The sequence below is a fragment of the Apium graveolens genome, unplaced genomic scaffold (genome assembly GCF_009905375.1).
Source record: "Apium graveolens cultivar Ventura unplaced genomic scaffold, ASM990537v1 ctg6694, whole genome shotgun sequence".
Lineage (NCBI taxonomy): Eukaryota > Viridiplantae > Streptophyta > Magnoliopsida > Apiales > Apiaceae > Apium > Apium graveolens.
Window position 1 is genome coordinate 36,035 of NW_027419699.1, and position 24,564 is coordinate 60,598.

General features: G+C 35.4%; 3 protein-coding genes across 3 annotated transcripts; 2 read left to right on the top strand and 1 right to left on the bottom strand.

The window, feature by feature from the left end:
* The first annotated feature begins 408 nt into the window (after nt 1–408).
* Nucleotides 409–7,019, top strand: LOC141703480 (uncharacterized). Its single transcript, XM_074506998.1, has 8 exons — nt 409–584; nt 1,140–1,380; nt 2,312–2,435; nt 2,949–3,295; nt 3,385–5,101; nt 5,596–5,849; nt 6,175–6,276; nt 6,677–7,019. The coding sequence occupies exons 1-7, from the start codon at nt 544–546 to the stop codon at nt 6,244–6,246; spliced, it is 2,796 nt and encodes a 931-aa protein (XP_074363099.1). The 5' UTR covers nt 409–543; the 3' UTR covers nt 6,247–6,276; nt 6,677–7,019.
* A 239-nt stretch (nt 7,020–7,258) lies between these two features.
* On the bottom strand, nt 7,259–8,458 carry LOC141703481 (CASP-like protein 2A1). The gene is made up of 3 exons (XM_074506999.1): nt 8,210–8,458; nt 7,797–7,914; nt 7,259–7,664 (listed from the first exon to the last, which is right to left on the bottom strand). The coding sequence occupies exons 1-3, from the start codon at nt 8,425–8,427 to the stop codon at nt 7,389–7,391; spliced, it is 612 nt and encodes a 203-aa protein (XP_074363100.1). The 5' UTR covers nt 8,428–8,458; the 3' UTR covers nt 7,259–7,388.
* A 14,079-nt stretch (nt 8,459–22,537) lies between these two features.
* Nucleotides 22,538–23,825, top strand: LOC141703483 (chlorophyll a-b binding protein 8, chloroplastic-like). The gene is made up of 3 exons (XM_074507001.1): nt 22,538–22,785; nt 22,953–23,011; nt 23,102–23,825. Exons 1-3 carry the CDS (start codon nt 22,642–22,644, stop codon nt 23,715–23,717), a joined length of 819 nt encoding a protein of 272 aa, XP_074363102.1. The 5' UTR covers nt 22,538–22,641; the 3' UTR covers nt 23,718–23,825.
* The last annotated feature ends 739 nt before the right edge of the window (nt 23,826–24,564 follow it).

Below are 24,564 nucleotides of genomic sequence, written 5' to 3' on the forward strand. Positions count from 1 at the left end.
CTTTCTCTTTTAATCTCATTTTGATATTGTTTTAAAATCTTCTCTTTCACATATTTTATTTCTCTTTCTTCATTTATTCTCATCCTCCATTTCTCGCATAATAATCTCCACTTATTCTCTCTACACCTCATTTTTCATCTTCTCTAATTCTAATTATTCACTCATTTTTTATTCTTTTAACTAATTCACAATATTGGAAAATTTTAAGTAAAGTTTGTAAATTTTTTATATATATCCTTTATTCAACATACACAAAAAATTATTTTATCATATTATAAAAAAATTATTATATAATATTTTCTTTAATAATTTACTTTATTTTTTTCCCACTAAACTAATACATCCATTTCAAATAAATCATATAGTAATCTAGTAATAATGGAATAAATAGCCAAACTCTCACCGATGTATATTGCCATTTGGGCATACTGGACCTGCCTTTCGTACCGCGTTAAACAGCAGCATCCAGCTAAATCAATGTACACCACAGTACCTTAATAGTGATAGATACACAATTAATTAATTGAGGTCGGAGATCTGTCAATGCCTCCTCCAGCTATATCATCTTCTTCACCTGCTGCCAGGTATGATACATACAATTTTTTATTTACTATTTTTAGTCCTTTTAGGGTTTGTTGTTTTCCTTATTTGTTTTAATTTCCAGCCTTACAGCTGTTTGTGGATCCTATTACTTAACTCTTTGCACAATCTGTTAATTTGATTTTTTTTTGTTGTATCTAATTACTTAATTACATTGTTAGGTTATGCTTGATCCACTTCTTATCATGTGTATTCGGATAACACTTTGTGTTATTTGAGTAAAACACCAAAATTTATGCATTTGGAAAATTAATTACTCAAGTTTCTTAGATAACATACTAAATACTCCCTCCTGTGTTTTTTATGCACACGTCTCAAAGTGATTTGACCGTATAGTTAAAATCATTATTTTTAAAATTTAATTTTCTGATTTAACATAATTTATACTATAATTCGACATTTTTAATACTCCTTTGAAGGTGTTCAAGAATTTACACTAATTTTCAGAATTATAAGTAATTTGTACTTTTGTTTCAAGCGCATGGGGATTTGTCCTGTGCTTTTGTAAAATAATTAAAATTGTTTCTTTTGGTTTTCAGTTCTGCAGGGGCTTCCATTCCTGTGAATGCGGCAAGTACTGACTGGTTAGGCCATGGACAGGGTTCCAAAGCTGATTCAGTATCACACATTGGTTCGGAGCCTGTGCAGGCTTCATTGAGTACTACTGCTGGTGGTTCAGCCATTGGATATTCACAGCCACCGTGCAGACCGTGGGAGAGGAATGACTTGCTAAGACGTCTCTCAACATTTAAACTTTCAACCTGGTCTGCAAAGCCTGAGGTTTGAACCACTCGTATTTCTCATTGGTGCTTACTGTAATCTAGTTTATTATACTCTTTTGAAATTGGGAAGTAATGGGGTGGTCTAATATTTTGTTTTTAATGCGTAAGTAGTAAATAAATTACGGATACTGCCGACTGATTATGCTAAGTATTAAAAGGTCATAGGTGGAACATTTTGGGAAAGTAGTATAGGATACTGATTTTATTTTTAAGTTCTCACATTTTTATACAATTTATAACTAAAATATGCAGCAGCTGAATCTGTGTATCTTCATTTTTGGGATTTAAAAATTTGAAAAATATTCTTGCGCGGATTCCTGGGATTTTAACCGTATAATATTACCTCATGTAGCTTAAGCCATCTTGCAACAATTTGTCAAAGGAAAAAGAGAATTTTTATTTATATATTTTCCTTGTTATACTATTGGGAAAACATTAGTGATACATGATACCACAATAGGAATTGACAAGTTTTAATTTTTTCTGACCAAGAATATACACAACACTAAACCAGAATACCAAGTTATGTTAATGAAGATTCTGACAGACTAGAGCCTCCTATCATTCTGGTGATATGGTTCATTCTGGTGATATGGTTTTGACGTAAAATCTCTGAATCAAAGTTCAATTTAGTTTGATTGCAGTTGCAGACTCAGTCTAATGAAATTCCTAAGACTACTAATTCTAGTCTCTTACCCCCGGCCCTTGAGGATGATTGAAGGAAAAATCAACCTCAACTTAATGTCATATCCTCCAAAATCAAAGTGACCTAATTGAACAGTGTCATACAAAAAATTGCAAACAGATAAAACATTTGCGTAACGCCAGTAAATAAATACCTCAATAAGCAGATGACCCTATTCATTAGTAAATTCAATATATTTTTGTGATTTAAATATCTGTATTCAAGTGGGAATAATTCTTTATAGGCTGCCAGTAATTTGGCATGTGCCAGAAGAGGATGGTTTAATGGGGATGTTGATAAGATTGAGTGCGAGTCTTGCTTTGCAAGCTTGAATTTTTTTCCAGCGGCTTCTGGAAAGTCAATAGAAGGTAAATTCTTCTGTTAAATTATTTGGCTTGGTATCAGCTATATTTTTTTCTTATTTTTTGGAGGGGGGGGGGGGGCGGTATTTCTTTCTGTCTAATTTATGATTTAGATCTGGGATGTATCAAATAAATTGCAACCCCTCATAATTTTAAGTTTTTCTTAGATTTGGATCAAATTTAGTGTCACTTGGTTACCTACCTTCACCTTCTCAAATGATTTCCGGGCAATAAATGGAAGTTGATAGACATACTTTGTAGTTATTCTTTATTTAACTTTAATTTCATACAAAAGTAGCTCTCTAGTCTAGAACAATTCTTAGGTGCCCGAATTTTTCTCCTGCAGGAGATGCCACACTCTCCGATGGAGGTAGTACTTATAGGCATTTCGTATCACATATACTGATAAACAAGTTGTTAGCCGTGACTATGATTGCATGCATATAACAGGAATGGACTTTGCACGAATACCAGTTTGTTTAACATCTAATTTTCTGTTTTATTGAATCTTTCTAATAGATGAAAGTTCTGGGGAAGAGTTCGCTTTGTTGCTTGACGGAGGACACAAAACCAACTGCCCCTGGAAAGGTAACATTTGTGCTGAGAGCTTGGTGCAGTTCCCTGCTACTTCTCCGTCAGAGCTGATTGGTGGTTATAAGGATCGCTGTGATGGGCTTCTTCAGTTTCCTTCCCTCCCTATCATAGCTACATCTGCGATTGAACAAATGCGAATTTCAGGAGGTCTACAAATTGACCACTTTCTGGTTCATATACAGGCTTTTACAGTGGAGGAATCTGCCTTTAAAGATGAGGTTATGCCACTCAAGGAGAATATGAGAGAAGAGTTTGTCTGTAATTATGCTCGTGTAAGATGATATATGACGGTAAATTAGGAATGCTTTAATTTATTGTTCTTTAGATAACTGTTCTTTAAAATAGTTTTCTTAAAACTTAGGCCCAAAAACTGATTAGCTTATGTGGATGGGAGCCAAGGTGGCTTCCAGATGTTCAAGACTTCGAAGAGCATTCTGCTCAATCTGCTAAGAACGGACACTCGTTAGGTCCTACTAAAGACTGTTTCCATCTTCATGGCCGCAAACCTAACAAGACAGCATTATCTGCTTCAACTAAAATCGGGTCTAGCAAGCTTAAAGTGATGGGTCTCAAGTCAAAATGTGAATCCAGGTCTCCGTTGTTAGATTGTAGCTTATGTGGAGCTACAGTTAGGGTCTTGGATTTTTTAACTGTTGCTCGTCCTGCACCCATTGTTCCCAGTATTGCTGCCATTCCTGAAACAAGTAAGAAAATGGAATTGACACATGGAGTAAGTGCAGCAAGTGGAATTAGTGGATGGGCTGCTACAAATGGTATGGAGAAGGAACAGAATGAAGACCATGGAGATGCTGCGATAACTGATCAGGGTAAGTTATTGTCCAGTGCTGTTGTGGGTCTTAAAATGGGCGATCTGTTATCCTCCGCTGAAGTGAAAACTGAAATATCTGAGCAACATCATAGTGTTACTTTAGGCAGAGATCTGATTATAAGGCAGCCTTCCAACAGTGAGGTTGCTGATCATGCCCAATCATATGAATCACGTGGTCCTACTACTCATAGCTGTCACAAACGAAACTTAGACGAAGGTGGAAGCACGGTTGACAAGCCACATCTAATGATGTGGCAAGCTGACAGTATTGCAGATACTGTAATCAACCATGATAGTGATAAGGTAAAGGTTGATGATCAGTTCTCTGGGGGCCCCTCAAAACGTGCTCGTGATTCGTATGCTTTTGAAACCCCTCGTCCATTATATAAGCGAGATTCACCCGGCGATGGTCCTATCCAGTTAGTGGCTTTTGAGACTAGTAGAGATTGTAGCAGAGAAGATCCATCCTTCTCGAGGAATGATCAATGTGTTGGCCTGCCATCCACTACACGTGCTTCCTCTGTTATTGCAATGGACACACACTATCATACCGCAGATAATGACTCTATGGAAAGTGTTGACAATCATCCTGGAGATATGGATGATGTCCACTTCCCCTCAACACCTTTGTTTAGGAATCCAGAAGTAACTGAGACATTAGAACTGAACTACAGTAATCAACAACAGCAGTGTGTTTCTCCACCTCTAGTGAGGTATGATGGTGAAATAGGCATTAGCAGCATCAATGAAGGGGCGGAGGTACTGAACACGGATACCATAAATGCTGGTGCAAGAGATGGGCCTAGCTTAGTTAGTAGTGGAAGTCTTGGTATAAGGGCTAGTGTTGATGGAGATATGAAACCTGTTGCTGTAGTAACTGAGGATCAGGGTCGAACTGGTGAATGTACCACGGATCCTGGTTTGATGGGTGATTTTGTCCCTCAAGAAATGGTTCTAGAATATCCTCAAGGTGGTACCCAAGATCTAGTGTCACATTCTGTAGAAAGGACTGATAGTGGCGTGAATATTATTGGTTCCGCCAAAGCAGAATCTGTTGAGAGTGGTGAAAAGACCAATGACATGTATATTTTGCCCAATGAGAACAGTAATCATCCTTCTTTCTCTTGCAATGCAAATATATATTCTGCATGTGAAGCCTCGAAAGAAGAAGTAACTCAGATTGTCAAGCCATCACCCACTGACGAATGTGGATACCCTAGGCCAGAATACATTGCTGCAAATGCCAGAGGTATATTAATTGAATTTCCTTTTCAACTTCAAAGCTCTAATAGTAGATTCTCCTGCTGTTAAAGGGAGCACAATGTCAGTTGTCCGGTTTTAATTTTGGACAGAAATTTAGTAATATACTAGCTTCATTAATTGTTTTGGAGTTTCTTTCTGAATCATGATAATTTCATTGTGCTCTAACTATACCTTATGATAATATCTGGATTCTGGCTAAGGGAAATCTATCTTAATTTATGTTAAGTAAAGGCCAGAGGGACAAGTTTTTCTGGGTTTTACATGAATGGCCAAGTCTCTATTTTATTGAGGCCTGACAACAGTGTACTTGTATTCCCTAGAGCCTCCTAAGTAAAGCTGTAATTTTCCGTCTCTCATTTCCCATCATTTTGTATTCGTTACCTATTTTTTTTTAGAAGTAGGCTTGTTTATTTTACTTGTTTTAGTATCATAGATTATAAATTATGTTTCTGTATATAAATTCCCATAAAATGTTGTTAGGGCCTCCGAACTGTGAAAGCAATTATGAAGAAGCCGTGGAATTTGATCCAATCAAGCACCACAGTTATTTCTGTCCTTGGGTGAATGGAAATGTAGCTGGAGCAGGTTTTGACAGGAGCAGTGGCTCCAGTGGTGTGAGTGCTATGGTTTTATGCGGTTGGAAGCTAACATTAGATGCCCTAGAGGAATTTCAGTCCCTGGGTCATGTTCCGAATCAAATCCGGGAGTCTGAATCTGCTGCATCTCTATATAAGGTTGGTCAGTTTGTCCTGGGGTTATTTTTTAAGTTGGTTAGTGTTACCTTTTTTTTTTTTTAATTTATAAGTATTATTATATTTGATAAGCACTCGTGTTATTCTGATAGATATTTCCTGCATATGTTTCCCGTTTAAAGGTCATTTTTTATTTATCTTTACCATCTCTGCATATAGTTTGTTTTTAAAATTAAATGTTCTGAACTTATGCCATTTTTATCTGTAAGATAACTTGTTTGACTTGGTGGCCGAATGGTTTTTTATACTTCCTACTAAGATACAATGTCAAATAAGATTTGACCTAATTATGTTTTAATTGTTTCAGGATGATCATTTGACTAATGGTCCTAAACTTGTGGCACACAACTCCTTTGGTAGAAGCAATGAAAGAAACTGACTTACATATTGATCTGCGATTGTACAACTGGTATATTTTTCTCATTAAGAAATTACTTGTGGATAATAACAATTAATTATACTTTTAACATGTGGCTGGTTATGTGATATATTCATGTGCCGAAGTCCTATGCATTGCATTTCTGAGCAACACATCAGAAAATATGTGGATCTGCATAGTATACAATCTGGCTGTTGGTGGAGCAGCCACTCCCCCTTCTTATTTATATTTTTTGGTAGATTATGGATGGAGCAAATTGTTTCAAAAGTAAGATGCAGATTGTGTGTGGATTATGTAACTTGTAAAGATACCCTAAAGGATAGACTAGTCCAAACTTCCAGCAGTGCAATGCGCATGAACATTTTGCTGTGCATGTTGTGTGGAAAATGATGTGCTCGCTCTTATATTTTTGTTCCATTTTTTCTTGCAGAAATGGTTAGACCATGTTTGCCTTCATTCACAGTTTCAAGCAGTGCTATAAACTTGATATGTGCGAGTTGCCATTAGAAGTGTTGCTATGAAGACAAAACCCAGATTCTGCTGGATTGTGGTATTGAGACTTGAAGAAATGATAGATATCCTATATCTTGAGGGGCCTGTATAGTCATTGATCAACACTTGTTTCTTCTTGTGGTTAACAATATTTGGAATTTGGATATGTTTATTTGTGTTGAGCAATTTTTTTATAATTGTTGTTTATAGTATGTTGTGTCAAGAGTGAACTGATTCGATATTTCACCTTATGCCATTGTTGCTGGGGATTGTTTGGGTCAACTTTTGTATTTTTTATAAATGAAAACGAAAGAAATAAGAATCTTTGACAGTCATCATGTGTGTATTTGTGATATGGCCATTGGGCTATTGAAAATGACTGGAAACTGAAAAACAAACTATCAGAGTATCCTGCCAAAGAGTGGAAAAAGTTGGTTAAGTTTGAAGGTTATCAGGATTCTACTTGACAGGGCTATTAGAGTTATAACTAAACAGTCTGCTTTGTGTGGATGCTTCAGTATAGAAAATCAATTATTGTTACTTTGCATCCACTTATGATAAATACATTGCACATCTATTACATTACTTTTTGTAGAAGTGTAGCAAGTTGATCAAAGCAGAAGACACATCTCTAGACTTATATTATGAGATCAGGCACGGAATGCAGGTGTGATATCGATTCCTTTGTTAGAGTAACCAACTGGTGCATCATACTTGCTGAAGAGCCTGTAGGAAGAAATGAGAGAGAGCAGGGTGTAGCAAATAACGACTCCAAAAGTGAGAACTAGTGCTGCGGTGGCTTTGTGACAGAAAATCCTAAAGGATACGCATGCTGAACTCCATGTAGTTGCTGCATTTCCCTTGTATGCAAGGTATATCACCTCTGTTGACACTGCCCCAGCTCCCAGTATTATGTATGTAAAGACCTGCGGGTGAGATAGTGTAGTCAGTTGAAATCACTTGTAGTTGGTTAAAGTAAAATTTACATACGAAGATTATATGTTTATGCAGGATTTTGTGGCAAAGATTCGATTTAAGATGCGACTATGGAAGGAAACCTGGTCGAGGAGGAAAAAGGCCCAGGCTCTTGGCATGGTAGCTGGACGAGGAACAGCTGATGCAATTGCTGAGAGAAGGGAGTAAGCTGCACAGATGCCATTCGCGTGTACCAAGTACCTGTACGTATGTTCAGTCATGGTATCATACATGAGCAGACCAATATAAGTAACTATATAATTGTTATATGAAACTCGCAAGTCTATCTTTACAAGTACTAATTAGTAATTGAAGATTTCAGGCTGGGGGCAGACTAATAATTATTTGTAGAATCTCCTTCTCCTAGGTAAAAAGAGGTAGAGAGACTACTAGGGATTTTAATGAGTGAGCCAATAAATTTCTTGTAATCGACCCTACCAAAAAACAAATAGTTTACGATAATTGAAACGAATTATAAGAGGAGTTTGAGAGGAACCTGAAAGCGGGAAGATCGGAATAAGAGAGGGAAGCGAAGTCATTAGATTGGGAGTTTTTGAGCATGAGAAGAAGTGCAGAGAGGCAAAGAGCCATAGGCAGCAACCGCAGCAAAGTCTCCACAATGTTTTTGTTTCCTTTTTCTCCTTGGCTTGATGCTTCCATCTCCATCCCACCTGGTGAGTTTTCAACAAAGCTGTTTCTTTTCACTTCTGCCATATATGTTCAGGTACAGGTGAATGACTAAAGATTGATGATGATGATGATAGTATAAGGGGGGAGTTGGTTGATGGCTAATAAGCTTGCTTGAAATAAATGAAAGGGGGGTGAGGAAGAGTTTAGGTAGTAGAGACTAGACAGTAGAGGTGGTGGTTAGTTGGAGAGAAATGAATGCTTCCATCATTCTCTCTCAAATCTTATTAAATGCCCCTGCCTTGCCTTTGTCAACTTCACACTATTCCTCCATGCCCATGCATTTTCCCTGCCCTCTTCCAGGAAACCAAGGGCAAATGGGTAATTTACATGTTTGTTTTGCATTTTTTCTTTCCTTGCTTTTTTTTGTATATTTTAAATTTAAACATGACGACTGTATTTTGTTTTGATTTTTAATAACTAAAATAGATGATAAAAAATTTATAAGTTAAAAAAATTGTAATTGACTTGGCTTTAAAAAAATTTACCGTGCCTGATTTTAGGTTCTACTACACAGGTAGATGTAGAACGGTAAATCTACATCCCTCTAAAAAACTTCCTCATAAAAATAAGAACGCTCTAATATAAATAAAGTCGTTAAGAGTTTATTTTTTATTACCCCATATTTTGGTTTGAGCTCAATCCGAGATTGTTAAAACATATACTCATTTCTAAGATATATAAGTTTAATTAGTCAAAAAATTATAAAAATAAAAAATATACTATTATTTTAATATTAAAGACCCCAAAATTGTATTTTTCCCTAGGCCTCACAACTCACAAGGTCTCGCACCGGCCTTCATACAAGTTATTTCAGTTTGTCATTGGAATGGCGTACAATTGTACAAAACACCATGCACATTGATTTCCGGTTCATTTATTTGACTATAGAGTTATTGATTAGTGGTGGGAGTTTTGAGTGAATGGAGGCTTGTCTCACGGTACTTCTTCCTCCTCCGTGTCTGATTCATTAAATTTAGACAATCCTATTAATTTGAAGCCCTAGAAGCGAACAGAGCCATTCACAAATAATTTCGAGCTCGGCTCATTCATATACTCGGGCTCAAGAACATAAATATATTTGTTAAGAAAAACGAGTTTAAGCCGAGTTTAGGTATGTTCCGCCGAACTCGACTCATTAAAACTCCAAAATTATACTATTTCCATCCAGAGCCGTGTATGGGGGTGTTCGACTGATATCATTATCCAGAGCCCTCAATATTAAGGGGCACATTTTTTTTTATATAATATGTGTGTATATATATATACTAAAGTAGGAAAAAAATGTTTAGTAAAAAATATAAATTTTTAATGTTGAAAATTTGTAAATAAAAAAATAATTGAAAAATATTATACATTTAAATAATTTTAAATTGTTATCTTGAATAAGTCACATTAATTCTAAAAATAATAATATAAAAATCATTTAAAACAAATACTGCATTGTAAATCATCGTCAATACTCTGGTTTGACGAGATAAACTACTAGTTTTAACAAAAAATTTATAGTTAACTAACATAATTATATACACTTATTTTTTATTGGTGACAATATATACATTATTTTATCATTCAAATAATAATTTAAATTTCAGGTATATTATTTATCTTAATATATTCATTTTTAATGTATATATTATATGAAACAAGTCAATTTGATATAAAATAGATTAAATAATAGGTTTTTTTACTATTTCATATATATTTTTTAAAGAATTTAGTAGGGCATTTTTTTGGATTTTGAACATGCACTTTAAATTTCAAGCTTCCCCCTTAGTTTATATAGATATACAAGAGAGATGAGAACAGGAACACAAAATGCCCAAATCAAACAAAAATCTTGAGTGCACAATCACACCCGTATTAGCTCAAAAAACTAGTTGTAAAAATATATAAGAACAACAATGTAACGCAAAAACAAGGAAAGTGAAAGAAAGTAGAATCTTTGTCCATGCCGAATCAAACAACTATTCAAGAAATAGTCTAGTTACAAGAATATTTTAGCCCAACAAGTGGTATATATCCCAGTGTTCGAGAAATGAACCCGCATTGTTTCATACAATAATTGTATATTTGTGTTAATTGTGTGCGTATTGCGGTGAATTATAACAAAATAGAGATAATCAGGATTGAGATACAGGAACTGGGATTTATAATTAGGGATATAGGTTTAGTCGCAAGTCCAACGATTTCTTCGTCCGCTCCATAGATAAATTATAAAATATTAACTTTTTAGTTTTTTTTGTTTGAACAAAATTAACTCTTTAGTTGTTTAAGTAAGAGTTTGATAGCTAGTTTTGTCTCTAACAATACTCCTTATACACATTCGTTATTCAATAATTAGTTTGATAAATAGTTGTGTTGGGCCAAGGAAGTTGAGTGTTTAATTTGTTAAAATTTAAGCTGTTAACGAGCTGTTTGGCTACGGCTCAAACTCGGCGACTTGGCTCGTATTTGTTTGTGAACAAACTCGTATTCGTCTCGTTAGTTAGCGAACCCGAACATTTTTTTTCGATAAGGAAACTCGGCTCGATTCGTAAGAGAAAAAATTAAAGTTCGGCTCGTATATGTCAAAAAATGACTCGGTTTGATTCTTGAATAGCCCTATTGAATCCTATATATAAAGAGGAGCTAAGTTGAGAGCAAAACATGCATTATGATGGTAACTGAGATCCGTATATGGGAGAGACTGATTTCATATTATTCTGATCCACTGCAATAGTATCACAACTATCGAAAAGGTTTAGAACCGTAATTATGACGATAAGAGATGACATATAAGTCGTAAGCACAACACCAGGGGGTATTATCTAAAGGTGTTGTTAGAATGAATGATGTTCGATCAGATAATAATTTGGTAGATCCTTTGATGAAAGGATTAGCTAGAGAGGAAGTCCATAAAACTTTTGTTTACATGGGATTATTGCTCTAAGAGAGTACTCACTCATGACAGTAACCCAACCAAACTGACTGTAGATCCCAAGAAGTAGGTTTAATGTGTTAATAACTGTTAAATAACCGGTCGCACTAAAACATTAAATTATTAGATGAAGACCTCAACATGATCTTATACTCTTTTAACACTCCCCTTCAAATTAAATAAATGGGGGTGGGATGACTCGAACCCGAGTCCCTCACTAAACCGGGCTCTGATACCATGTAACCGGCCGCACTAAAATCTTAAGGTATTAGAGAAAGACCCCAACATGATCTTATACTCTTTTAACAATAACAAGTCAGAAAGTGATACTGTGAAGAACATGTAATTTGTAATAAGGAGAGCATATTTTTTGAAATGAATTAAGGTTAAGTTTTTTTAAACTCTTAACGAGATCTATACTCCATTTGGAGGGAGTAGTTTACTTCATGAGTACTTTTAATAGACTCAACGATGTGAATGTTGGAGTAGATGCCGCTTCCTATGAAATTTCGGGCATAAATTTTTAGAGTATTCACATATTGGGATACAAGTGCATGACCTTTAATACACGAGCTACTTGACTATGACCTAAAAGATTGTGCGTAGTTTGATACTTGAGATAGAGTTGAAGACTTCAATTCACTCTTGTTAAATCGTGGATCTGGCATAATACGCAAAGGTTGAAGTCATTAGCCAACTTTGTTTATATGCAACCTTATTTAGTAGAGATTGCTCAAATATTTTTTTTCTTTATTTAAGGACTATTTTTTCGAATATTCAAGTGGATGATTGTTGAGATATTATTTTTTTTAAATAAATTTGGATTATTGTAATTATTTTGCAAGATAAAAAAAATATTTCATTAGGAAGTATATTTTGACTTCAAATTCTTGTCCAAGTTCATTGTATAACGATAATGTTATGTAATATATAATAGATGATGTCAAAGATTACTGGAGCTATCAATGTCATTAACATGATGATGCCAAAGATTACTGATGCTGACAATGTCTGGAGCTATCAATGTCATTAGCAATCAGTTATATAATAGATGATGTCAAAGATTACTGATGTTGACAATGTCATTAGCAATCAGTTAAGTTTGGGACCAACCCTAAGTAAGTTGTATTGTAACCTTAATCTGTAATCTATACTTGTAACACTTATTGTCTGTAAAATGAAAATGGAGCAGACTGGAGCATTTTTTCCTAAACAGTGTCAAGCCTAAGAATTCTATCTGGAAGAAGATTAAGAAGGTTATGCCTCAGAAGAATTATGAAGAAGTTTGGAGTTGAATAATTCTGTTTGGTGAAAAATATTCCAAGTCAAGATCTCTACAAGTCACAGAATTAGTGTTATAGAGAAGTCATTCGAGAACTCAGAAAAACCTATCGAGAACTCAGAAAGACCTATCGAGAACTCAGGAATTGTCTATCGAGAACTCAGGAAATGCTATTGGAGATATCGATAAGTCAGATACCCATTCGAGAACTCAGAGATATCGACAAGTATACATTCATTAGAGAACTCTGAGTTATCGATAAGCCAAAGTCCATTAGAGAACTCTGAGTTATCGATAAACCAAAATTCACTAGAGAACTCAGAGTTGTCGATAAGTCAAGTCAACAATGAAGTTTCAGAGATATCGACAAGCCAACATGCCTATCGAGATGTCGAGTTCTCTACAGCTTAATTGGAGATCTCGAAGTGAAGAAATTTCTCTAAGTACAGAATTGCAGAACAGTTCAATATCCAAGGTTGCAAATCAACAAACAATTCACACAGCTGGATTGACAAGTCTACAAAAAGCAGCTTGAGAGATGTGCAAGATCAATGGCTTTAAATATTTAGATATCAAGTTTATTTTAAAACTAAAACCGACTAGACCATTTAATTCGAACCTAGTTCGATTTTCTTGTAATCTTCGAATGATATGGTGTTTGGTATTTAATAAAATAGCCATATATAATTTAGTAATGATTTTTTATTTTTTGATGATTAACTCACCCACACGCCAGAAGTCGAACCCTTAACATCTCTTAAAAAAATCGAGAACTCGACCACTGTATCAACCATTTGATATAATTTGATAGGTAAAACCTGATCAACAATATCGTTGCTCAACCCTATCTCCATCTATTAACTATTCGAGTTTGAACTCGGCTGAACTATTATTGACCTAAATATTAATGATTGTAAATTGAGCTCGAGCGACATCTACAATTTAACTTCTAACTTGTTTATGATCGTAGTAACATATTCTTTACACGATTGCATCATAACAATATCTTTGATCCATTTTTGCTTTTTTAAACAAATCACTTCTAATTTCTTAGTACATATACTCATTTGTAAGACATTTACGCCTAATTGCTAAAAAAAACACCTCTCTCCCAATATGGAAAAGAATTTTAATTTTATTCATAACTATGTGCGTAAAGTATTAAATCCAGCAATTAAGAAGTAGTCGGGTCTAATTAATCTTAAACAATATAAAAAACCTCCAAAATAGTGTTGTTGAACATGTGAAATAACCAACCGATAAGTCAAGTCTGATCGTATGAGTATTACAGTTGTGTAAATAAGTAATATACAATAAATATAATAAAATAATAACACGCAAACAATAATAGAAACAATAAAGGAATTAAATTCGAGTAAAGTACGTAACTGTTTCCTTTAAATTTATTGACCCTCACCGTATACGTAAGCGAGCTAAAGCTATTCTAGAGTGAACAACAGAAAGAGACATTAAAGTGACCGAGAGAATAGGGTTTGTGCGACTGCATTTTTTGCGATAGCCCTAATCTATATAAAAATAGATAATATATAGACTCTCAAGATATGAAAAGATATAAAAGAATAGGGTTTGTGCAGCTATATTTTATGCGATAACCCTAATCTATATAAAAAGATAATATATATGAACTCTCAATAAAACTTGCGCTACACATTTGATTGATTAACTCTGAAGGTGAAAGAAAAACACATAACTAAATAGATAAATACATATCCAACTCATAAGTGAATGCTATACAAGTGTTTTACTCCATAAAATGATAGAAATCTCTTTTCCACGGGATTTAAGATCCCCTTCCAAAAATTTCACACCTCGAGATTATCTTTGAACAACCATATCTTATTCAGCTCTTACTATTTTGATAACTAGTTATTAATCGGAAAACTCTCTCCGAAGTGGAACATATTCCAAGGATCAGATGTTGCATGCACTCAACGATCGCCTTACTTAAAATGATTTGACAACATAAGACTTTTAAAACCCACATTTTTTCAAACAAAAAGTTCATATTAGTTAAAATGATAAATCATAATATGTTAAAAACCAATTCATCAGGAATAAATTTAATAAATTCATAATTTGTACTCAATCATTAGGATCAAAAGATAACTTTTCACGACACAACTACTTAAATATAGAGCTGACAATTTCGTACACGATACTGAAATTATGGTTTGGGGTGACTTTTGCCGTACATAACAAGAAATTATACGAATATGAAATTACAAAGATGAATTTAGTTTCAGTTTTGTGTTTAATTACCCTTGTATACACGAAACGAAACGAAACGAAAGTAGACAACATAAATAAATATATAAATAATTTTATTAAAATTATATTAATATATATTTTAAAATAATACACACATATACATAAGATAAATACAAAATAGATTTCAAATTTAAGTTTCACAATACTTGATCATACTTGATTAATTATGACATATTGACTTAAGACTTGACTCGTAAACAATTAATATTTAAATATTTTATTTATTTCTATTTTTATTCAAAAATTGCACGAAACACGACATTCAACGTACACGAAATGAAGATATACGAATACGAAACGAAACCTTAACATGTCGGGTTTGTGTTTGATATTATGTAAATGAAACACAAGAGTATACGACACGCCTATTCCTAATTCTAAATGTAATGTATACGAAACGAACGAATTTGGGGTACTTAAAAATACATACAGTGTCACAATATCCCATTCCCGCTAGAGACTACAAAATCTTTTTTCTCCACAGCAAGATGGCAAAATCAATGGAGAAATGAAATCTGGTAACCCCGGATAAGTTATATGGCTGTTTAGCCTGTTTAGGGGGGAATATCAGAACTTTTTTTTTTCTTTTGCAAGATAAAAAACTCAAGTGTTGGCAAGTTGTGCGGTATGTTGATCCAAGAAGTACTTTTCTTGGCTAGCTAGTTCAAATATAGAAGTCTCAAGTCCCTTACAAAGTCAATACCATGGACTCTTATGCTTTTAGATTATAATGTCAGGAATAATAATCATGTAAGTTCACTTGAATTCCATTGCTTTTAGTATTTATACTGAGCTCATATGGTATTCTGTATCCTATGTTGATCCACAGCTTTTTAGGTAATACTAGACAGTCGACACTCCAAGTAGTTTGAATGAGATGATAAAGGGTAAACCTGAAATCCTCAAGTTCAACAGAAATTCAGTTCCTTTATCTAAGCTTGGGATTTAGAATCATAACATGCAAAAATGCAGACCATAATTATAGATTTAAATAGTTCTATGTTTAGCCAAAGGGTAAATGTTGGTTGTTACGTACGTTGAGTTCATACGATAAGAGTATTACATAGCTTTAGATTTTTAGTAGTGTGGTATCCTGGTCTGTAGAGTTGGTGTTATAGTTTCAGTTAAAACGACGCCCCTCGTATACATGCAGTTTTGGATAATTTGAAGAACTGAATCCTAGGAATAGCAGATTTAGCTAGATTGGATGGACCATCCATAGATTAGATTGAGAGGTCGTGTTTGATATGAATGTTCTTTAAATTTAGCTAGACTCAGTTAAATATCTCAAGAAGAGGATTCCAGTAAGTAATTCAGCTTCTGAAGCTCTCAACCAGTATGGTCAGTACTCCATACTGTTAGCTGCAAGAATTACACTTATTCCCTAATCATGAGGGTTTAGTACCATGACCTCTTTCCTCCTCCCTCTAGATCTTTGCTAGTTGAACCTTGGCTTCTTGATTCCCTGCAGTCTATGATCCCCTACGTCAGCTCTACCATACGTCGATACCTAGACAAACTTCTAGATGCTGGTTACTGTACTGGACATCAGTATCTGATGAATCCTTAGATCATTAATTTCTTCTTCCTGATAATATCTAACTTCTGTTCATACACAAACACATAATACTCATATTGATCTCTGAAAGAGAGACATGACCGGAAGCACTCTTGATACGAGGATTAATGAAGTATCTTGCAGAATCAAGTAATTCATTAATTGCTTCAAAGTACAACATAAATTTCTACTACTAAGGTATATCATCTTACAGAAGATCCATCACAAATAATATAATTCTGAAAACATTTATCATCAATCTATTAAAACAACCAACAGTTCTCAAGTTCCAATGCAACTTACATCAACACTTTTAAATAGAAAGATTACAAAAGTTCACTTACTACTAATTTACTTCTGAAAACATATTTCATCAATCTACTAAGAGATGATCATCTTATAAAAGATCCATTGCCACTAATTCACTTCTAAAAACAGATTTCATCAATCTATTCAAACAACTAGTTCTCAAGTTCCAACCCAACAACTCTCTTCCCTGCAAAGTCTAATCAATATTGCTTTTATCCAACCCTTGATATCATGATCTTGGCCCTAATGGTGACTTAGGTATCTGCTTCTTTTCCATTTTTTCCAATTTCCTTTTCGGTTTCACACTAAACAGTCGAGCTACATGAGGATTCTTTTCTTTCACGATAACATCTCGGAAATGTTGCATACTACCTGCATTTTTCTTCCGAAAACCATGCCTCTTGAGCTGCTTCGCAGATGCTCTCTTATCCAAATCAGCATCCAGACAAGCCGCCACGAAATTACCAAAACAGACACTCAATCTTTTCTCCATCTCAGTAGACAAAGCATTATTGCTAGCCTGGCTTGTACTTGCAAATTTTCTCTTCTTTGGAGGCATAGCCCTATCTGCAATAAGCTCAGCAGTTTTTTGCCTAAGTGCCTCCCATGAATTAGGCAAAATCTTCACCTCACTTACATACCTGGCAATTTCAAGTAGTTCCTTGCGACTCTCCACTGGAATTTTTCCGTAAGCTAATTCCAAGGCCGCAATTCCAAGAAGCCAAATGTCAGATTTATTTGTATTGTAAAAATAAACAAACTCCATCGCCTCTTCATCTATAACTTCGGGCGCTAAAGCCCACGACAACATCTTGTTTACCGAGAACAGGTTACCATCATTTGAAGTTGGATAACGCTCATATACAGAAGCTGCATAAGCAAGTTGGATGGTATCGGTTTGAGCATTATAGAAGATATTACCTGCAGTGATTTGCATGTGATGGTTATAATTCTTGTGGATTTTTCTGAGGGCCTTGAGCACTCTCACAAGAACTATTCTTAAAAACTTATCATGAAGTCCATCAGTGATATCTGGGTTGGTAGAAAGAAGAGATCTGAGTGAAACGACATGAGAATCATAATACAACACAATGCAGAGTGTAATATCATCACGGATTTGGGAATAAAAAGCACTAATGATTGGTAAAATGTAGCGACAACCACGATCAGAACCTAATCGAAGACTTCTGTTGACATCATCAACAACCATTTCATGAAGATCATCAGTTTCTTTGATCATCTTGAAGGCGGCACGAGAGGCTTTGTTTTCAGAATCAATAACAAGGACTTCATAAACAATGAGACTGAAATCAGGACCCCATGTTCCAATAGGTCTAAGAATTCTGTACCTATTTTCACTGTCGCTGATAACAAGATTAATGACATCCATTGAAACTTAAGCTCAAATAAAAATCAAGAATTGTATGTGTAGGACTAGTAAAGACTGGACTCCATTGAAATATAAGCTCACAAGTACATCAACAACTGTAAGCATAGAGAGACTTATAAAGGCTTACTGATAGAATGGAGTGACAAAATATTAAGGTGGTGGAATGAACAGTGGGAGTTGAGTTGAAACAAACGGTTGGGTGTTAGAATACATACAAGCTTTGAAATAAATATTTTTGTTAGTTTTACCATTTTTTTCAAACAAGAACCAACTAAAACCAATATCTACAAAATCTACAGCTTGACATTTAAGTACTACTACTATCCCATAATAAATTTCGTTTAACCACCTTACGTATACGAGTATAAAGTATTGTTTTAAATGCCCCATTCAATGTACAATTTTTTTTTACAATATTACTGCTGTAATAGTGGAAATTGAAATGAGAAATGACATGAAAATTCAGGAAAAAAATTAGGGGTGAGTAGAAAACCGTACAAACCGTAAAAACGGCCCGCACCGCACCAAACCACACCGCAAAAAGCGGTTTTTAATTTTTGTGGTGCGGTTGCGGTTTGAATTTTTAATAAACCGCGCGGTGCGGTGCAGTTGTGATTTTAAATTTCTGAAACGCGGTTTAAACCGTAACACACCGCAATATTTAATATATTATATATATATATATATATACACCTATATTCCTATCAAGTAACATAAAAAATCATATTATGTTCTTAATTAAACTAAATTTCACCATATGGCCATAACATCTTATTGAGTTAGAATTATATGTTAAATTCATTAATAAATTCAAATGGATCACACGATGTTCTGACAAATAAAAAAGAGACTACACAATCTCTTGTTTGTATTTCTTCACTAGAAAAATCAAAATCCAAGTATTTATACAAGTGAACTAAGATGTTGCATTCTGATTGACTAAAACTATTTTCGAAAATTTGATTAAATTTAAGTTTTGTATTTATTTATTTTTTTTGAACTTGTAAAGTATAAACCACAGTAAACCGCATCACACCGCACCGCATTTTCGTGGTGTGGTTTATGCGGTTTTCGAGGGTACGCGGTGCGGTTGCGGTTTGGAAATTTGAGTAAACCGCACGTGCGGTTTTGTTTGCGGTTTGAGTAAAAAACCGCACCGCCCGCACCGCGCTCACCCTAAAAAAATCATGTTTTTATTTAATTGACAATTAAAGGAAAAACAAATTGGTGGACACGTGTCATCTAATCACCGTCCCATCATCACAGATAACGGTTTGGATTTCAGATTCCCCCTGCAAAATTTGTATGTCTGCACTTCCCGCCAATTATCTGTTGCATATATACCATAACAGAAATACCTTTTCTTGCTTCATCCATCACATTCTTCCCCTCCTTCAATCTCTACACAACAATCTCTCTCCTCTCTCTCTCTCTGATCAGTCTCTCCCTCTCTCTCTGATCATTCTCTCCCTCAATCTATCTCTCTCTCTGATCAGTCTCTCCCTCTCTCTCTCTGATCATTCTCTCCCTCTCTCCCAATCTCTCTCTGATCATTCTCTCCCTCTCTTTTGCATTTCTCTCTCTCTCTCTCTGCATCTCTCTCTCAAGACTCAAACACATAAACAGAAAAATTCAAGAAAATGGCTGACCGGCAGGGTGCATCATCAGAACCGCAGCGATCAGCCCCAAGATGGCCATCTCCCACGCCAAGATCACCACATCCACCATCACCATCTCCCTCACTAGACTCAACAACATCACAAGACTCCCAAAAATCTCTTAACTCAACAATGCAAGACCTCTTAAAGAAAGCAAAAGACTACGCTGCAAGCAAACCTAAACAGCCACCACCACCAACCACCTTCATAGATCTCATTACTCAAGAAGATCCAGACACCCAATTTAAAGATAAGCTCATCACAAACCCCAGCAATGGCCACCACTTCAAGACATTCTACAACATTGGCTCTTCTGGCACTGCTACAAGAGTTTTTAATGGAATATATTGGGTAAATGATGCTAATGAGTTGGAAACAATGGCGCATTATGATATCTATGTATCGGTGAAAGTAACTAATACAGAGGATCAAGAAGCGTTTACAAAGTTGGCTGATCAAATTGTCAACACTCGTGCACTTAATCATCCTAATTTGTTGAAAGTCAAAGAAGAGATGGTAGTTGAAGATAAGTTTTGGGCTGTGTTTCCTTTAATGGATGGATCTTTACGGTGTTTGTTGAAATCGATTTTTAGTAATGGCATTTCTGAAGATCTTATTGCAATTGTTCTTAAAGAAATCTTGGAAGCTTTGGCTTATCTTCATCAACGAGGGCATTTGCATCAAGAACTTAATGCTAGTCACATTTACTATAATTGTCATATGCCCGCAATCAAGATTGGTTATCTGGCTACCATTTATGAGCACAATTCAGATGGTAGTACACCGGTTTTTTTTAGGGGTCCTCCTCCACCTCTAGACAATATATGTCAATGGGCTGCTGCGCCAGAAATTTACTATTCGACTGAAGAATACTCAGAAAAATCTGATGTGTGGCTTGTTGGGATCATTGCATTGGAATTGGCATTTGGGGGAATTCAAGAGAAAGATCGCAGAGCTTTGGAACTTTGGATTGCTGACGTGACACGTAAAGAGAAGGGTTACATTGGAAAAGGGAAAGCAAAGGTGAAAGCAATGGGGAAATCTATCAAAAAATTGATGAGCAAAATGAAGATTGGTAAAGCTGGATCCAGTTCTAGTTCAATGTCGCGAGCTTTTAAAAACCTGTTGGCATTATGTTTGACTGTGGATCCTGAAGAAAGGCCAACTGCTGCTGCTCTGCTGCAACATGATTTCTTTAAAATCTGTGATGGCACTTTCGACGTCTACGAATTCAGGAATGCTGTGGAGTCGGCAAAAAAAGAGATAGAAATGTTAGTTGGCACATCAGAAACCAATGCAGCTGGTACATCATCAGGAACCAATGCAGCTGGTACATCGTCAGGAGCCAATGCGGCTGGTACATCGTCAGGAGCCAATGCGCCTGCTACATCATCAGGAACCAATGCCGCTGGTACAACAGCAGGAGGCAGTGTAGCCGGTACATCAGCAGGAGGCACTGTAGCATCAGCAGGAGGCACTGTAGCTGGTACATCAGCAGGAGGCAGTGTAGCCGATACATCAGCAGGAGGCAATGTAGCTGGTCCATCAGCAGGAGGCAATGCAGCTGAGGGAGCAAAGCCATGAAGTCGAGGATGAGAAGCTATGAAGTTCTGCAATCTTTAGGATTTTTGTTCAGAAAGTTGAGATCTATTATGTTTTTTTAGCAGGAACATTTTTAGTTAGTGACATTCAGTTGATAAATTTCTAGCTTGAGGCTCTTTAGTAAAGGATTGCAGGTCATCGCATATTCTCAAACAACCATGGTGTATACCTGATAACATTTGTTCTTTTATCAAGAAATGTATATGTCATGTTGGTTCTTTAAGAAACCAAGTTTTAATCTAGAGATGAATATTGTTTCTGTACTTGAATCTCCATTTATTTTGTTTGTTACATTTAATATTCTAAAATTAAGGTTGAAAATGAACCATTAACATACCCTAGATTCTGATTGTCACTATATCGACAAGGAGATAAATGGAACTCAAATGACAGGTCTGGCCAGTATTTTCCCAGATGGCGCAATTCTGATATAAACCATATGACATACACCACTATATGTGCTAGCTAGTGGTGTTAATCAGATGAGTAACAAACTCTGTGCGGTATTGTAGGGTTCTGTCATGAATAGCTGCGCGGACGTGTCAAGGACTTGTTACATTACTGATTCTGAGCTGAATAAAGTGTGTTTCCCAGAAGGAGTAAATTACTAAATTGTAATGCATGTTGATTAGTAGTATTTCTTTTAATGAGTATCCTATCTCCCTCCTCGGGTCACTTACAGAAATAAATTTAATTTGCATCCTTTGCTATTGTTTTTTTGAGGTTATATATATATATACATCAATTATGCTGGCAGAATTGTTGTATGCCAACGGGAAAAACAGCAGACCTAAGAACATACGCAGAATGTTCTTGTGGTTAAAAAATTAAAACGACGAATGTGTGTCCTTCTCTAGTGGTTTAGTTTAGTTTGTTTTGGTTCCTTGATGGAGCAATGATCATTTCATTCAAAAGAATCTCAGAGTCCAGTAAGTGGCAAATCCAAGTCAGAAAATAGGATATAAGATATGAAGGTTAGATATTTTTCATAGAAATGCCAGTTGTGCAAATACTATTGGAATATAACCTGATCCAAAATATACCTGTCTCGTTTCCTCCACAACTGAAATACTCTCCACCAGGCCCACACTCAAATCTGTGGCTTAACATCCCCCTTATTTGCAGCACATTCATTTCATTTATTTTCCAAACATCACTAGCTTGCTTCTCTATTCCTCCTTTCATTTCATTTCTGAGCACCCAAACTGCTGAGTCTGATACGGTACAAGTTAGATGGCTACACAAGCCTTGCTGTCATCTTCATCTATTACCTCTTCTGTAGAGGCTGCAAGGCAGATTTTTGCTGGAAGACCAGCACAATCTTCGTCCCGAAAGGTTTCCTTTGTTGTCAAGGCTGCCTCCACTCCACCTGTTAAGGTAACTTCTAACACACATCATATAACCTTATTACTATACCCTCTTCTTAACTTTGGAAATTTTACGATCTAAATTTTAAAAAATCCAACTAAGTTTAGTTTCATGAATTATTGAATTGTTATACTGTAAGTGCTTTTATAAACAACAAATTGTTGTATGCTTTTCAGCAAGGAGACAGACAGTTGTGGTTTGCTTCAACACAGAGCCTTTCTTACTTGGATGGCAGGTAAATAAGTACTACTATTCATGCACATTGCAGAAGTGTACCTATTTATATCTCTGATTAATACTGATCATGGCAATGCTTGTAAAACAGTCTTCCAGGTGACTTCGGATTCGATCCTTTAGGCCTTTCAGACCCCGAAGGAACAGGAGGCTTCATCGAGCCCAAATGGCTAGCCTATGGAGAAATAATCAACGGTCGTTTTGCCATGTTAGGTGCAGCAGGAGCAATAGCCCCTGAGATATTCGGAAAACTCGGGCTCATTCCCGCAGAAACAGCCCTGCCATGGTTCCAAACAGGAGTGATTCCACCAGCAGGAACTTACAACTACTGGGCTGATGGTTACACTCTATTTGTACTAGAAATGGCACTCATGGGATTTGCAGAACACAGAAGATTGCAAGACTGGTACAATCCAGGATCAATGGGCAAACAATACTTCTTGGGCTTAGAAAAAGGCTTAGCTGGATCAGGAGACCCTGCATACCCTGGAGGCCCATTTTTTAACCCTCTTGGATTTGGGAAAGATGAGAAATCCATGAAAGAGTTGAAGTTAAAGGAGGTTAAGAATGGAAGACTTGCCATGTTGGCAATATTGGGTTACTTCATCCAAGCTTTGGTCACAGGAGTTGGACCCCTTCAGAACCTACTGGACCATTTGGCTGATCCAGTCAACAACAATGTCTTGACTAGCCTCAAGTTCCATTAGAATTTAAACATGCATTGTGAATTTGCCACATTTCCTGTTTAATCTCGTATTTGTAACTTGTGCAGAGCTTATCATTTTTTATGAATTGACATTTATTCTCTGTTGTCACTTTGTGAGGATTTATAGTAGTTTATCATTATGAATATTGAGGTTTTGCATTTTCTAGCTGAACTTTGAATGATTTTACATTCTCGAACTTTGTATTATGTCCTGCCATGCAATTATATTATACACAATGTTAACAAAAAAAAAACAACTCAAAACAAATACAAAACATCAACGTTTTGTATTTTTCTGTTAAAATTTGCATTCCAAATTTTGTTGGATTACATCAGAACTTTGTGTCTGCATGTTATTTAAAAATATTTTAACCGAGGAAACACAAGAACGAAAAAACTATGTACTAGAACATCACATTTTACGTTTTTTTTCAAGCAACATTATGTTTTACAGTAAAATTGTATAATTTCGTATGCACTGCATTCCTATCGTTCATATTTAAACAATTAATAGTTAGAATCAATCCCAAAAAAATCGTTTGTAACAATTATATATAGATTAAAACTAATTTGAAGGCTAAAAGTCGTGCTTCATTATGTAACATACCGTAATTCCGGACTATTAAATATAAATCGAAACTAAAATAAAACAAATATACTAATACAAAATTTTATGACCATTACGAAAACGAGGCTGACAATGGAAGTTCAAAACTCAATCTACTCCAAAATTTAGGTCCTCGAACTCTAACGCTATCCAAGTCAAATCTTACAAGAAACCTTAAAATTAAAAGAATGAGTTGTAAAGCTAATCCAATTGCTCAGAATAATATATTTAAATATTTTTC

Bases quoted from the DNA above. Each gene is read 5' to 3' on its own strand.
- LOC141703481 (XM_074506999.1), bottom strand. From the start codon at position 8,427: ATGGCAGAAGTGAAAAGAAACAGCTTTGTTGAAAACTCACCAGGTGGG. The intron at 7,915-8,209 runs GTTCCTCTCAAA...ACATACGTACAG, and splicing joins TCCGATCTTCCCGCTTTCAG to GTACTTGGTACACGCGAATG. The intron at 7,665-7,796 runs GTTTCCTTCCAT...TCTCACCCGCAG, and splicing joins CCTTTTTCCTCCTCGACCAG to GTCTTTACATACATAATACT.
- LOC141703480 (XM_074506998.1), top strand. From the start codon at position 544: ATGCCTCCTCCAGCTATATCATCTTCTTCACCTGCTGCCAG. The intron at 3,296-3,384 runs GTAAGATGATAT...CTTAAAACTTAG, and splicing joins TTGTCTGTAATTATGCTCGT to GCCCAAAAACTGATTAGCTT. The intron at 5,850-6,174 runs GTTGGTCAGTTT...TAATTGTTTCAG, and splicing joins CTGCTGCATCTCTATATAAG to GATGATCATTTGACTAATGG.
- LOC141703483 (XM_074507001.1), top strand. From the start codon at position 22,642: ATGGCTACACAAGCCTTGCTGTCATCTTCATCTATTACCTCTTCTGTA. The intron at 22,786-22,952 runs GTAACTTCTAAC...TATGCTTTTCAG, and splicing joins CCTCCACTCCACCTGTTAAG to CAAGGAGACAGACAGTTGTG. The intron at 23,012-23,101 runs GTAAATAAGTAC...CTTGTAAAACAG, and splicing joins CTTTCTTACTTGGATGGCAG to TCTTCCAGGTGACTTCGGAT.